Below are 14,639 nucleotides of genomic sequence, written 5' to 3' on the forward strand. Positions count from 1 at the left end.
TGCAGATGTGCTCACCGGTGATGTGCAGACCCCGCTGGAACACCTCGTACATGGTCTTGGCGTCTTCATGGTAGTAGGAGAGCAGCGTGGAGCGGTCGCCCATCATGGACCTCCGAGCGCCATCTTCCATCTGGAAACAAAGGAGGACGCTCTTCTGTAAATCCCATTTCAATAACCGTATGAAAGCTGCATTGTCGAATTGGTCGTCTAGTGCTTGTTTGCATTCGTGTTTGCATTCGTATTTGCATTCGACTGGATGTGTGCATGTGTTCGCTTTGCTGCTTTTATCTGCCACCATAATACCATTGTTTCTAACCAAACATCAATCTGCATGTGCAGAGCTTTCAAGAGATTTATAGGTAGGAAGTCTTATGTGGGAAATATTATCATTATGTTATCATCCTGAACCGCATTTGAAAGGCGATTATGGGAATATTTGTACGGTGATGATCTTATTGTTTTTAGGCCAGCTGCCGCAAATGTTTTGCTTATGCAAACCCTCAGGCCTGAGCCAGATTTGAACAAACAGGACAAAAGGAGATCATCACAGGACAATATCAACCAGTCTAAACATGTACTCACGGTTAGTTTGATGATACTGTATATCAAAGAAGGGCAAAATGTTGGAGCTCAATGAAAAGAAAGTTACATGAAAACTCTCTTCAGTTTAGATCTTCAGGTGCATCATGGGATGTGTTTGCACACTACTGAAGGAGGAACATGTGATGAAAGCTTCTTGATCATTACTAACTAATGTTCAATCACGTGAGCAGAAGCCTTTAGATCTCAAGCTTTATGACTCCAAAGCTATTAGCTGTCGAAAAACATATTTCTGCTATAATGACAAAGCTGCTCATTTTTTCTGTTTATTTACAGAATCTAGGCAATATATCAAAATAAATCAATAAAATATTAAAAATAATTAGAAATAATTCAATATCAAAATAAATCAATAAAATATTAAAAATAATTAGAAATAATTCAAAATAATTACATTTCATAACCCCAGTAAGTGAACGTTCTACATGGTTTACACGTTTTATTACCAATGAATTAAGATATTATTATAGTTAAGGGGAGACACTGCAGGCAAGTTTCAGAATAGTGGAAAGAAAACACCCCAAAGACACTGTTAAGTCTTTCTTTTATAGCACTTTATCTGTTTGTGTCAATAGATTTCAATTACAATGCAGATTTTTACATTTCATAGTTTTTTCTCCTACACTGAGCCATAAATCTCCACTTCAGCAGCACTTACACACACCACACTTTACATTTTTATTCCTGTCTAAGGTCTTTACAGAGGGATATGTTCAGATATAATTTGCTTGATTTTACTCCCACAAACATATTAAAATAAATACATTGTTTTTTGTCTGTTCTAAGCTTTTTTTCTGAATTATTGAGTGATAGCCCAAAATCTCATTTAAACCTAAGATTTTAGAAAACTTGTAATACAAAAATGTTTTCAATTATCAATGTAATCAATCAACTGGGAAAGGCGATAACTATTAGTTAATTTTTTTTACCCTATTCACCTGCAGTGTCTCGCCTTAATATACTGAATTAGTTTTATTTCTGTATTTTCAGTTTATTACGAGTTAAACTCAATGAAAATGATATTGACTTTTCCAGGTCTAGGACTGTTTAAAATTCTGTCCAAGAGCATGAGAACCTGCTTCTTAAACTAAAACAGAAGTTGTTGATGTTTGAGATTACATCTTGATTTTTACCTGATGCAATTTATTTTAAACCTTGAATTGTCTAATTGTAACGTATAATAGTCATCGTGTTGTCTCTCGGAAGGTCCCCTGTTTGAAAAGCACCGCATGAGATTCAGAGGATTTTAAGATGATGTCTGTTTGACTGCCAGATCCTCATCTCACATCTGATTGGTCAGGGCCAAACACCTAAACTGTGTCTTACCTGCACTTCCTTTGACTGGTGCCGGAGGTCGCAGGGCGGGACGATGGGCCGCGGGCGTGTGGCGATCCAGTAGGCGAGGACGGCGGTCAGGGCGCCCAGACCCAGCAGCGTAGAGGTGGGCAGAGAGCGAATGAACTGACCCAGATCATCCAACTCAGGCATCTGAAGACCCAGCAGCAGATCCCGAGACTGCATCTTCTCCATAAGAGTGGAGCTGAGCTCTGACACACACACACACACAGAGAGATTAGACCAGATCCAACATCACCATCATGAGTGTGGAACGATGAATCTGAAAGTGTTTCCATGTTTTATGGGGACATTCCATAGGCGTAATGGTTTTCATACTGTACACACTGTATTTTCTATGGCCCTACACCTACCCTACACCTAAACCTAGCCCTCACAGGAGATTGTGCATACTCTTACTTCCTCAAAAAAACTAATTGTGCATGATTTATAAGCCTGTTTCCTCATGGGGACCTAAGAAATGTCCCCACAAGGTCAAAATCTACTGGTATTCCTATCCTTGTGGGGACATTAACATCCCCCTAACGTGATGAATACCAGGTACACACACACACACACACACACACACACACACACACACACACACACACACACACACACACACACACTCACACACACACACACACACACACACACACACACACACACACACACACACACACACACACACACACACACACACACACACACACACGCACACACAGAGAGAGAGAGTGTATACGGCTGCTCCACAGTGAAAACAGCCAAACAACCGTGTCATTTAGTCAAAGTGTTTGTTTTACATTTGTCTCATCAAAAATCCTGGCTTCCATTTTAAACCTGCTTTGTCTAACAGCGTTGCACTGCAGAAGTTATTGTGTTTATTTTTTAGATTTTTGATACAAAACAAAAAAATATGATGCAAAAACTTTAAGAATTTGAAGATCAGGGGAAATTCGACTTAATTTGTCATCTGTGTCATGATCTGGGCTGTGGGGTTTTCCCTCAGCCACCTGAGAGCGCTGTTTCCCTTCCCTTGCACTGCACTTCCCTGATCGTTCACACCTGTCTTTGTCATTAGCACTCATCATCCCACACCTGTTCTCAATTACTCAGTCTATAAGAACTCTCATTTCCCACTCATCATCCTGTCTGCATTGTCTTCGTAAGTCTGTCTCTGTGTTCCGGATCTCTGGCTCTTGATCGTGTTCCCTGTTTTGTGTATCTTGCCTTGTTCTAGTCGTGTTGTGCCGTGTTGGCCTTTTGGTTTGGTTTTTGTTTGTTTGTTTATTTGTGTCTATTTAATAAATTCTATTCCCCGCACTTGGACCCAGACCTCCTCCTTCCCACGTGACAATCTGGGGAACATGTATCTTCTGTATCCTCTGAAGGGCGTAACTGAATTAAAAATGTGTTGTAATAGTCTCTATCTCTGTGTACTGAAAGCCTGTGACACTAAAACAAATTCCTTGTATGCACAAGCAATAAAGCTCTTTCTGATTCTGATTCTGAAAAATGTGATATTTAAGCAAAATATCTGTAATAGTTGCATACAGAGGTGTAAAATACTTGAGTCATTTTACTTGATTACTGTACATCAGTATTATTTTGGGAGATTTACACTTTACTCAAGTACAGTTTAATCTGACCACCTGTACTTTTACTTGATTACGTTTATGAAGAAAAAAACACACTTTTTACTCCTTACAATTTTATTTCATCTTGAAAAGTACATTACATTTTTTTTTTTATGAACATTAAATATGTTAAACGGAAGCTCAAACATGAGTGTCTGATGTGACACAATAAATGATCATTGTTTTCATGCATCAAGCACACATTTCTACTTATGTTACGATTTTCATCAGATTAACGCCTGTCTTCAAAAGTTCACCATCAAATCTGAGGAAGCATATTGAAGCAGGAAAATTGTATTCACTATTTGTTCTGTTTTGAGACAGCCATTAGCTGTGTCATATATTTATATAATTGGGTGCAAATAAAATTAATGATAAGAATTTAAATATACCTAATATTTTTGTGGGAAATTTTTTTAGATTAACTGTTACAAATCTCCAAAAAAAAGTGTTTAAATAAGCATGTATCATAAATTAATTGTGATTCATGTTTATTGAAATTCTTACCAGGTAGTGGATAAGTTGTATTTACAATATGTCATTATATGACACATTGAGTAGGAATTAGGACTGTCAATGAATATATTTATTAATCTTAATAATTACATGATTTGCTCATTAATTAAACTACTTAGTCACAAATAATTATTTATCAATATTTGCTGGAAAAAAAACACTAAGTGCCCCATATAAACCATTAAAAGATTGATTATCCTTTTAGACGGTGACGTTAAATAGACAATAAAGTGTATTTTAAAAAGACATCACAATAAACATTAGGATCCCTAGAAGTTGTCTATTTAAGTAAACTGAATGAAGCACTGACTAATAAAATGAAGAATAATATTTTTATCTTCAGGGAAAACTCTACTTTCATATTTAGCTTTTGTTTGTGGTCAAATTAAGTTGTAAAAATCCCCCCCAAAATGAGTATACTGACCTTCATTGAGTAACATTTTGGCTTATGTCTAAAGTTTAAAAACATGGATTAAGTATGATATTATGAATGTTTTTTTTTATTTTATTTTTTGGGAAAATATGTATTTTTTGGTTCATAAAATTTGAAGCAAAACAACAATATAATTTGGGGAAAAAATGTTTAGCTGTAACAAATGAAAGTATTTTTACATTGGTGTAAAGTATTGTGTCCAGTGTGAGGGAAACACATTAGCACAGTGAGAAAACAGACTGATCGATTGAATGATGTCCAGAATACCTACAGTGTCTGTGTCGTAATCTGACAGCACTCAGATCAGTGTACTCAAGCACAGGAGCTGATTCTGCTAACTTCTAAGTGTTTTCTCTCCTTGATTAAGCTGGACTGATTCATGAGTTTGTTGAAGTACCGTCACATGCGTGGTTTCTGTTCTCTAGTCTACAGATGACCTTCTCTGTGTTTGTTCCACAAATGGACATTCAGAGCCTTATATAGCCTGTGAACAGTGATGATTGGCTGCTGTCCATCATGAGGGTGGGATCTGGAGAGTAAAGCTCCGCCTCCCTGCCCTGCCCCATAAAGGCATCACTAGCAATTAGCATGCACTGTCACCGGAGATTACAGCCTATTAGTCCAGAACACAGATGGACAGGAGTAACCCTTGCTTTCCATTGGCTATTTAAAGTCTGTCCACTGTTACCTTAAAGAGATGTTTCCACCTGAATTCATCGTTTCTTTAGTATAAATCAACATATTCAAGATGGTTAAGTGATAGTTTAATTAGCAGCTGATGTTTCCAGTGTGAGATGATTTGAACACTTGAGCAGTTCATAATTAGTAACCCTTTCCAGTCCGGGTTCATTAGTTGCAATACTTCTACAGCATTTATGAATCTCATTTGATGCTAATTGCAAAAAATATATTGCTCACTACTAGTTTAACTAATGAGACAATACTGTATGCTGACAGAAATAAGAAACTAAAATAATAATAGAGCTTAATTTACTCAAATGAAAAATATTACTTACATCAACCTTAATGCACTCATTTACACTAACAAAGGTCATTTTTATGGCTTAGTCTGCAAAAAGCAAGAAAGAATCACAATGAGGTTATTTTAGTGACCACACACTGAGCTGTTAATATTAATGCACTGCAGTCCTGCATTTAAGGGAATTTGTGTTTGCTTTGCATGTATGGGACTGGAGCAAAACCAGTTAAGAAGCGTTGATCAGTCCTATAAAGAGAGAAGCAGTGCAGTGACACTCAATGTGAATAATAAAGCCCTGCCACTGGCCATCCGCTAGCGCTGTGCTGTTAGTCAGCCTGTGATTATGGAAACGCAGAAGCTCGCGGCCACCGTATCACACCACCCTCAGCAGATGCGGCTCGCTCAGCCCCTCCCTCCCCCTCCGTCCCATAATCCACTGCTCTCCGTCTACCCTTGACTACATGATCCGCAGTCTTAGCTTACAGCTCACAGACACACCGGCTGAGAGATACAGAACACATTAAAAATCAAACACGATCTGCCAGGAGCCACGGCAATCACATCTGCACCAAAGTACACCCAAATCAACTGCTGTATTCGTTAACATCACTGAATCAACCTGAACACACTCATTTATACAAACAAAACTCAATGTATGGGTTAAATGTAAAGGTGACAAATGCATTTGTCTCGGTGTAACCTCAGAGTGATATTAAATCACATTTTGTAGTCTCTTTCTACCTGAATAAACCTGCATTTGTAAGTCACGCTCCCTGGGGAAGTCTAGCGCTGTAAAGGTGGACCTATAATAACCAGCATAAGAGGAAACCAAACGACTACCTCTTCCATTCTCACACCAACTAACCCAGTGGGCATCAGGAGCCCTATTCACTCAGCACATTTATTCTGCACACTAAGCAACATTTCAATTGTCCACACAATCATAAAAATCAATCTTCCTCATTCAGACGTGCCACAAAATCCTGCGAGATGGGCTGAGGTTAAACCGCCCGACATGTAGACACACATGACTGCTGCCAAAAGAGGATCTTAATGTTTCTGTGATGTTCCTATAAATGGCCAGCTCTCTGTGCCCCGCTGGAAAGCAGAAGTGCTGGAGACGAAACACACTCAGAGATTCCCAAGACTTGCTTTCAGCTGTCATGTGATTCAAGGGAAATCTCCTGTAATACTGGATATCTTTTTTTATATATTTCTTTCAGTGTGCATACTGATCTAATGTGGATTGGGCATGTTAAATGAGATTGTCCTCTACGCTAATTAAAGTCAATGCAAAGCTGGCTATCAAACCTGCATTGAATAAAATGGTAACATCTAAATAAACTGGTTTTATACAAGTCCAAAATACACTGCCAGTGAAAGGTTTGGACACCCTTCTCCATTCTCTTTGATTGGTAAGTGTGTTCAAGCTTTTGACTGGTAGTGTATGTTGAAGAATGTTGCTGGTAACCATTGACTTTCATAGTTTTTTTCCATACTTTGGAAGTCAATGGCTTCCATCAGCTGTCAACATGTCCTCTTTTGTGTTTAGCAGCATAAAGAAACTCCTACTCCTAGGTTTGGAGTAAATGATGACACAATTCTAATTTTTTTGATTAACTATGCCTTCAATGGTAACAATTTCAGGTTACCACTTTTCAGAGTGAGTGCAGTGTGTCACATAGTAAGCCTAAATCTTTAAATTATAGAGGACAAGGTGAAAGATTAGGTTCACCTCAGTCTCTCATCAAACTGGACTCTCTGCATAATTCATAGGCAGCACATGGCAGCTGGGCGGCTCGGGTTGGACGCGGTGAGCTTTGGGTGTCCGTGCGCTGTTCGTTAGCACATGGACATGAAAAATGCATGAGGTGAAGGTTACACCGTAAAGAACGTCTTACGTTTAATTGCTTCCTGGAGTTTTGAGGAAAACCAAAAGGCGCAACCTTGCACAAATTGACCACACTGCAACTGAAACTCATTCAAATGGAGGATTACTGTGGTAGAGCATGTCACTGGATTCTGAAACTGATCAAATACTTTTCCTAGAGTATGGTAGACTTCCAGAGCACTGGCTGCAGAACCCAGTGCAGTGCCCTAAGCAGTGCGCTATCCGCTCAGCTGGGTGGAGTGAGGCGCAGTGACGTTTCAGAACCCCCTCGCTGGACAGCTCCGCCAATCAGGCGCTGCGCTCTCGTCGTGACGTCACCGGTCTCTGCGTAGTACAATGAAGCACGACACCGGCAAACTAGCCGTTTTAAACCATGTCCCATAAAACCATAACCTCCATATGCGACTATAAGTGTCCCTTGTCACTGTTCTTCTGCATCGTTCACACGCACAAAAAGCCATTCCCACGTAGTAACACGTCGCATAACATCTTCGGCGTTTTATGCCGCATAACGCAAAAACATCACCATCAGCAACTTATGCGCGTTCTCGATACGAAAACGCTCATGAACGTTAATTCAGAGGCGGATGCTAACGGATCAGCGTTTCTACCGGCGATATTTAGGATAAAAGGCCCTGAAAGCTTCGAGACTCTCAGATAATGATCATGAATGAGCATCTTATAATGTCCGGTGTGTGTTTCGTCATCGCACCGAATGATATTCCGCTGACGGTGCTTCACCTGCAGAGCGAGCATGAGGAACACTCACCTAGTACAACCCAGACAGAGCCAGCGACTAAAGCGAAGGCGAGCATGTCTCAGTCATTGGGAGAGGTGTCGCAGCGTTCATCTGTCCCTCATGGAGCCGAGCTGAGACGCATAGATGACGGCAGAGATGCTGCTGCTGCTGCTCCAGCGGCCCGGAGAAAGAGAGAATGAACGACAGGTCTGCGGTGGCTCACCTCCTGTCTCCTCCCTCACCGTGATGATGAGGAGGAGGAGGAGGAGGAGGATGCACCTATGAGGGCTGGAGATGCTGAGAGCTGATGCACAACGTCATGTGTGAACACAGCGATCTGGAAAACAGGGTTTTTTATCGTTAGGAGTCTTTTTTAGCTCATTTGACTTTTAGCACATTTATCACTTAAATCACATCTTTAGTTGTTTATTTAGGTTAAGAATTTTCACGGACTATTTTTCAAGCGACTAGAAACGCAATAATGTGAGATTATGATTTACGACAGAGTTGTTTTGTGTGTGTGTTATTTTATGACGCTCAGTCTATCTTTTGCTCCATCAGCCAAGGGAACAGCGCATCACGTGATACTCATGCTCCTCCCCCTCCCCTGTTTAACCTTGAATCGCTCTCCTTCTCCACGCGCCACATCCATCCAGAGCGAGTCACGTGACGCGTTCAGAGATCAAAGTTTCCAGTCCTGTATTTCATGGATGTTGGGATGCTTCAACACATGATAGACACTTGAGGCTGAGACACTTTCTCCTCTCTTGTTGGCAGAAATCAGAGAGGAGTCTGAAGGAGGTGGAGATTTGTTGCAGGCGTCTGTCTGGAGAGAAGGACAGGCTGGACGGTGACGCAGCTGATGTGGATTTGCCACTCAATCCAATGTCACCGAGCTGTCAAAGCAGATGGTGGAGCGGAGATTTACTCAAGCCGCTCCTCTCTCCTTCACACAGTCTACTGACACAGTAAACGCTGAGCGTCTGAGTCGGTTTCATATGGGCTGATTGGGAAATTTACTCCATGAGCAACTAATAGTACTAAACTAGTCATTCCAATTTCTGGGACAAATTCCTTGAGCATTCCTATCACAGTGTTTTACAGTAAAATGACAGAAGGTCATACAGAACAATACAGCAGAGAACTCTACAGGTAGACACAATAATGTCTGAAACCTGATAAGAAGTGCAGTGGGAAAAAGTTGACATGATGTGTGGAATCAGACACCAGTAGTCTCTCAGATGATCAGTGTGTGTGTGTGTGTTTGTGTGTGTGTGTGTGTGTGTGAAGGCCACTGGTCTATCCCCATCCTCATGCAGGAACGGCCACATCTTCAATAAAGGATCATGAAAACATGAAAATCCTACAATGTGGACAATTCCTTTACCTTGACTGCAACAAAGTATTCTGAACATTAATCTGTTAACACGGAGGAGCAATTCTGTACGAATCCAAAGGATTCATAAACTGTTTTAGTTTGGGATATGTGTGTCATTTCTTGGGTTTGGGTTCAAAGTAGCTGCAAAACTGAAACCTTTTTCTTTAAGAAAACATGAAGGATGTGCACATAACAATGTAAACAATGCAAGGAATAGTTCAGCCCGAACTGAAAATGTGCTCACCCTTGGGCCATTAAACATTAGCATGAGTTTGTTTTTTCATCAGATTTGTATAAATGTGTGATTCCATCAGTGTCTCACCAATGGATCCTCTGCAGTGAATGGGTGCCGTCAGAATGAGAGTCCAAACAGCTGATAAAAACATTACAATAATCCACAAGTAACCCACACCACTCCAGTCCATCAGTTCACATCCTGAGAAGACACAAAAGAAAAAACAAATCCATCATTAAGACATTTTTAACTTAAATACAAGTCCATAATCTATAATAACGCTTCTGTCACGATTGAGCCTCCATTATCAGTACTCTTGCACCACTCATCATGGACTTCATCCCCCACAAGCCACTGCACTCATCACTGCTCACACCTGCAGCTCATTCACACACACTGCATATAAGCCACTCTCACACCTAACTCTTTGCGAAGTCTTGTATTGCCCCGGCTGCATTTCTGAGCGTTTCTTCCCGTGTTTGTTTTCCCGTGTTTTGATTCCTGGACTCCCACTCGTGTTTGATTCTCGCTGCCCGCCCCGACCATTCTGCCTGTGTTTGACTTCGATTTCTGCCTGCCCCTGTGTGTTTGTCTGTACCAATAAAATGCTGCAAATGGATCCGCTCGTCTCAGACCATCCTTGTGACAGCTTCCTCCAGTGAAAAAGTCCAGCCATATATTTGTTTAGAGCTGTTTTGGCTTGTAAACGGTGATCTGTGATCTGTGCAGATTTCTCTCCTGATTCAGACCAGACCACCTTTTTACTGGAGGAAGCATTTGATTATGGTTTAGATGGAAGCAACAGTTTGAAGTTAAAAGGGTAAAACTTTAGATTAGTGAACACTATTTACTAATAATTACTATGCATGCATATAACTAGCATATTGGCTGTTCATTAGTACTTAAAACATAATAATGCATGATCATACTCTAGATCTCTTAACCCAACCCAATCAATAAGCAGCAAATAAGGAGTTTATTGAGGGAGAACCATTAGTTAATTGTGAATGTGTTTCCTAATCTAAAATGTTTCATTCTGTTGAACACAAAAGACTTTGTTGAAGAATGTGGCAAACACTTGCTGGTCGACAGTGAAGGTTCTGAGGATGTGTTTTGCTTCAATCGATCAAACACGTTTGTGTTGTGTTTTACTTTCTTTTATATTTATTTATTCTTCATTTATCTATTAACTATTTATCATTTTATTATTCCATTTATTCATATAATTTGTAATAATCAGTTTAGTCATTCACAGTACATACTCATTGATTAGTCATTTAAATTATTATGTTTTATATTATTTTTCAAGGGATGTCTGGTTTCATGAATAAGAGATAAGATGGAATGTTAATGGAGACTCAAGGTTTATGGGAAGCAGTAATATTCCATTGCTGTTGTTTGTGGTATAATAACATTTGTGACCCTGGACCACGAAACCAGTCATAAGGTTAAATTTTTAAGTTTAAATTTTTGAGATATATACATCATATGAAGGCTCAATAAATAAGCTTTCTATTGATGTATGGTTTGTTAGGATAGGACAATATTTGGCCGAGATACATCTATTTGAAAATCTGGAATCTGAGGGTGCAAAAAAATCAAAATACTGAGAAAATCACCTTTAAAGTTGTCCAAATTAAGTTCTTAACAATGCATATTACTAATCAAAAATTACATTTTGATAGGTTTACAGTAGGAATTTTACAAAAAATCTTCATGGAACATGATCTTTATTTAATTTCCTAATGATTTTTGACATAAAAGAAAAATCTATAATTTTGACCCATACAATGTATTTTTGGCTATTGCTACAAACATACCCCAGCGACTTAAGACTGGTTTTGTGGTGCAGGGTCACATTTGTAAGATTATTCAATAAACTCCACTCCTTTTTGTCATAATCACTTCGTCTCCTGCTTCTGCTCTTCTCTGGCGTTACTCAGTCTACGTTTGGCTGATAGGAGACTGTCGACTAGTTGTTCTGTTACCAGATAAAACGGATATTTCCTGACAGGATCTGGTGTCCTGGGCTGGGTCTGATATTTCTGGCGTGGAGGACTGATCTAACATCATTGACCTCCATATTATATATACAGTGCTGCTTGAAAGTTTGTGAAGCCTTTAGAATTTTCTATATTTCTCCATAAATATGACCCAAAACATCATCAGGTTTTCATTTAAGTCCTGAAAGTAGACAAAAAGAATTCAATCAAGCAAATGAGAGAAAAAGCTTTTCTGTGTTATTTATTTGAGAAAAATGATCCAGTGTTACATATCTGTGCATTGCAAACATATTTGCTTTCAGCGTGACTCCCTTTTGCTGCAGTAACTGAAGGTAAAGTTTCTTGTAAATGTTGATCAGTCCTGCACAATAACATTAGGAGTTTTAGCCCAGAACCACTTCAACTCTGTGATGGTAAGGCAAGGCAAGGCAAGGCAAGTTTATTTATATAGCACATTTCATACACAATGGTAATTCAAAGTGCTGTACATAAGAGGAGTTAAAATCACATAATAGCATAAAAATCATAGTCATAAAAATTTAAAATAATAATCACACAAACAGATTTAAGAACATATCGAAACTCGTGACCCACACTTTCACTTTTAGTTTACTTCAGCGCGCTCACTCAGTCTTGCTGAGAAAGTTGCGGCAGCCTTCAGATAGGCAAACTGTACTTCGCCTTACCTGGTCTGCGCAATGTCTAGATAGACAAACTATACTTCGTCGTATCTACTTCAACAAATATTTAGACAGATAAACTATACTTCATCTTGTTATGAAGCAGACAGGACAACAAGGTAAGTATAATACAGGTGATGTTTTATTTATTCAAAGCAGCAGTGCCGGAGGTGAATGGAGTTCTCGTAATGGTGAGTATGACTTGTACTGATGAATTCGGAGCCGGGTGGACACGTGGAGTGAATAACAGGTCCTTTCTTTTGCAGGTGGCGAGACTGGAGGATTCCAAGAACGATAGACGGAGGGATACTGAGAGTTCGTGAATCCGCCACCCTCCGCTGACGCGGAAGTCAGCTTACGGCCACACACCACTGACGACTGGAAACTGAGAAGACACAGAAGACTGGAACTGGGAAGACTGGAACGAGACAGAGATCAGGTAAGTACAATAAGGGAAGTATTTCAGATAGTGAGACTCGTAGAGAGACACTAGCAGTCCGCTTTCGCTAGAACGAGCCCGGACCATGAGTGGTGACTTGAGTGAGTTCTTATAGTGAGGAGGATGATTGAGGACAGGTGCGGGTGATAGGATCCAGGTGACGGTGATCTGTGATGATGATGATTGAGTGAGGACTGACTGATGCGTGACATATGGCCCCCCTCCCGGAACGGCGCGTCCTCGCGCCGAAACGGATACACCAGCGGAGGGAGGGTGGGGGTTCAGGTGGCGGGTGTGGAGCAGGTGACGAACTGGAGATGGACATATGCTCTGGAACGTGAGGCCAGGGTGGAGTGGAAGGAGGAAGGAGCCAGAATGCAGTCAGGAGTAGGAGGAGCCGGATGGTGGTCCAGAGCCCAGCCAGGATGACACCCCAGGGCGGAGTCGAGGGAGGGAGGAGCCATGGTGGAGAACTGGCCCACGACACCCTGGGGACGAGCGACGGAGACGAAGCCTCTGGAGAAGATGAGCCAGGAGCAGCCGAGCAGACGGAGAGCCAGGGTGACACCGCAGGTCTGGAGGGCCAAGGTGACGCAGCAGGCTCAGGGGACCGAGGCAGAGCTGGGGCTCCGGAAGACCGCAGTGACACCGGAGCGACAGAGGACATAGGCGGAGCTGGAGGGAAGGAGGAGCCTGACGGAGCCGGAGGGACGGAATGACGAGGTGAAGCCGGAGGAGTGGAGTCCTTAGGCTACGGATGGTCAACGACTGACCAAGGCGGAGCCGGAGAGACGAGGGAGCCCGGTGGAGCTGGTGGGATGACGGGCCACGGTGGAGATGAGGGAGCCAGGAGCCAAGGCGGAGCCGAAGGGTCGGAGGACCGAGGTGGAGTCCAGGACTCGGAGGATGTAGGCAGGGACTGGGGAATGATCCGCCTTGGCGCAGCTGGAGCCTGGATGTCCCACGATGGAACCACACTCCTAGGTGGCGCTGCCTGAGGGTGAGCTGTGGGACAGACGGGCGGCAGCGGAGACAGGGCTGGAGGACTGGCTGGCTTGCATGGAGGCGGGAGAGGGAGGCTGGGTGGGAACTTCAGAGATCTTGGAGCATTCGACGGAACCAGCGGAGATTCTAGAGAACTGGACGAGACCGGGGAAGACTCTGGATGACTGGGCGGAACCATCGGAGACTCTGGAAGACTGGATGAGACTGGTGGAGATTCTGGACTGCTGGGCGGAACCAGCAGGGATTCAGGACGGCTGGGCGGAACCAGCGGGGACTCAGGACGGCTGGGCGGAACCAGCGGGGACTCAGGAGGGTAGGAAATTATTTCTCCAAACCAATCAATCAAATCTGCTTCAAATATCTCCAGTAATTCCTCAAAGTAACCTCCACAGCGCAGTTTCAGCTCACCCTCAGGGTTAGGAGTGTGGGCGGGGCTTTCCTCCAAGCCCTCGATCTCCACGAGTATCCCCACGGTGACGCTAGCCGGCTCACACACCTGGTCAGTCGCGACGTCCTCTGTCGCTTTAAATGCGATGGATCTTGGCGCTGCGGCTGCGGCGGGCTCTGGCTGGCGCTCCGTGCTGAAGGTTGATAGCTGTTGACTGGGCTCTGGATCGTGGTTGCACATGCTGCTGACTGTTATGGGTCCGGGCTTCCTGTTATGAAGCAGACGGGACAACAAGGTAAGTATAATACAGGTGATGTTTTATTTATTCAAAGCTACAGTGCGGGAGGTGAATGGAGTTCGGGTAATGGTGAGTATGACTTG

General features: G+C 42.1%; 1 protein-coding gene across 1 annotated transcript; it reads right to left on the reverse strand.

The window, feature by feature from the left end:
- Window positions 1-15: 15 nt before the first annotated feature.
- Window positions 16-8,806, reverse strand: LOC141317141 (long-chain-fatty-acid--CoA ligase 6-like; the record flags this gene model as incomplete). Its single annotated transcript, XM_073832949.1, has 3 exons — window positions 8,161-8,806; window positions 1,927-2,147; window positions 16-130 (listed from the first exon to the last, which is right to left on the reverse strand). Coding segments are annotated over exons 1-3 (382 nt in total), but the record flags the coding sequence as incomplete, so codon positions are not given.
- Window positions 8,807-14,639: the final 5,833 nt, after the last annotated feature.

The sequence above is a fragment of the Garra rufa genome, unplaced genomic scaffold, assembly GCF_049309525.1.
Source record: "Garra rufa unplaced genomic scaffold, GarRuf1.0 hap1_unplaced_386, whole genome shotgun sequence".
Classification (NCBI taxonomy): Eukaryota; Metazoa; Chordata; class Actinopteri; order Cypriniformes; family Cyprinidae; genus Garra; species Garra rufa.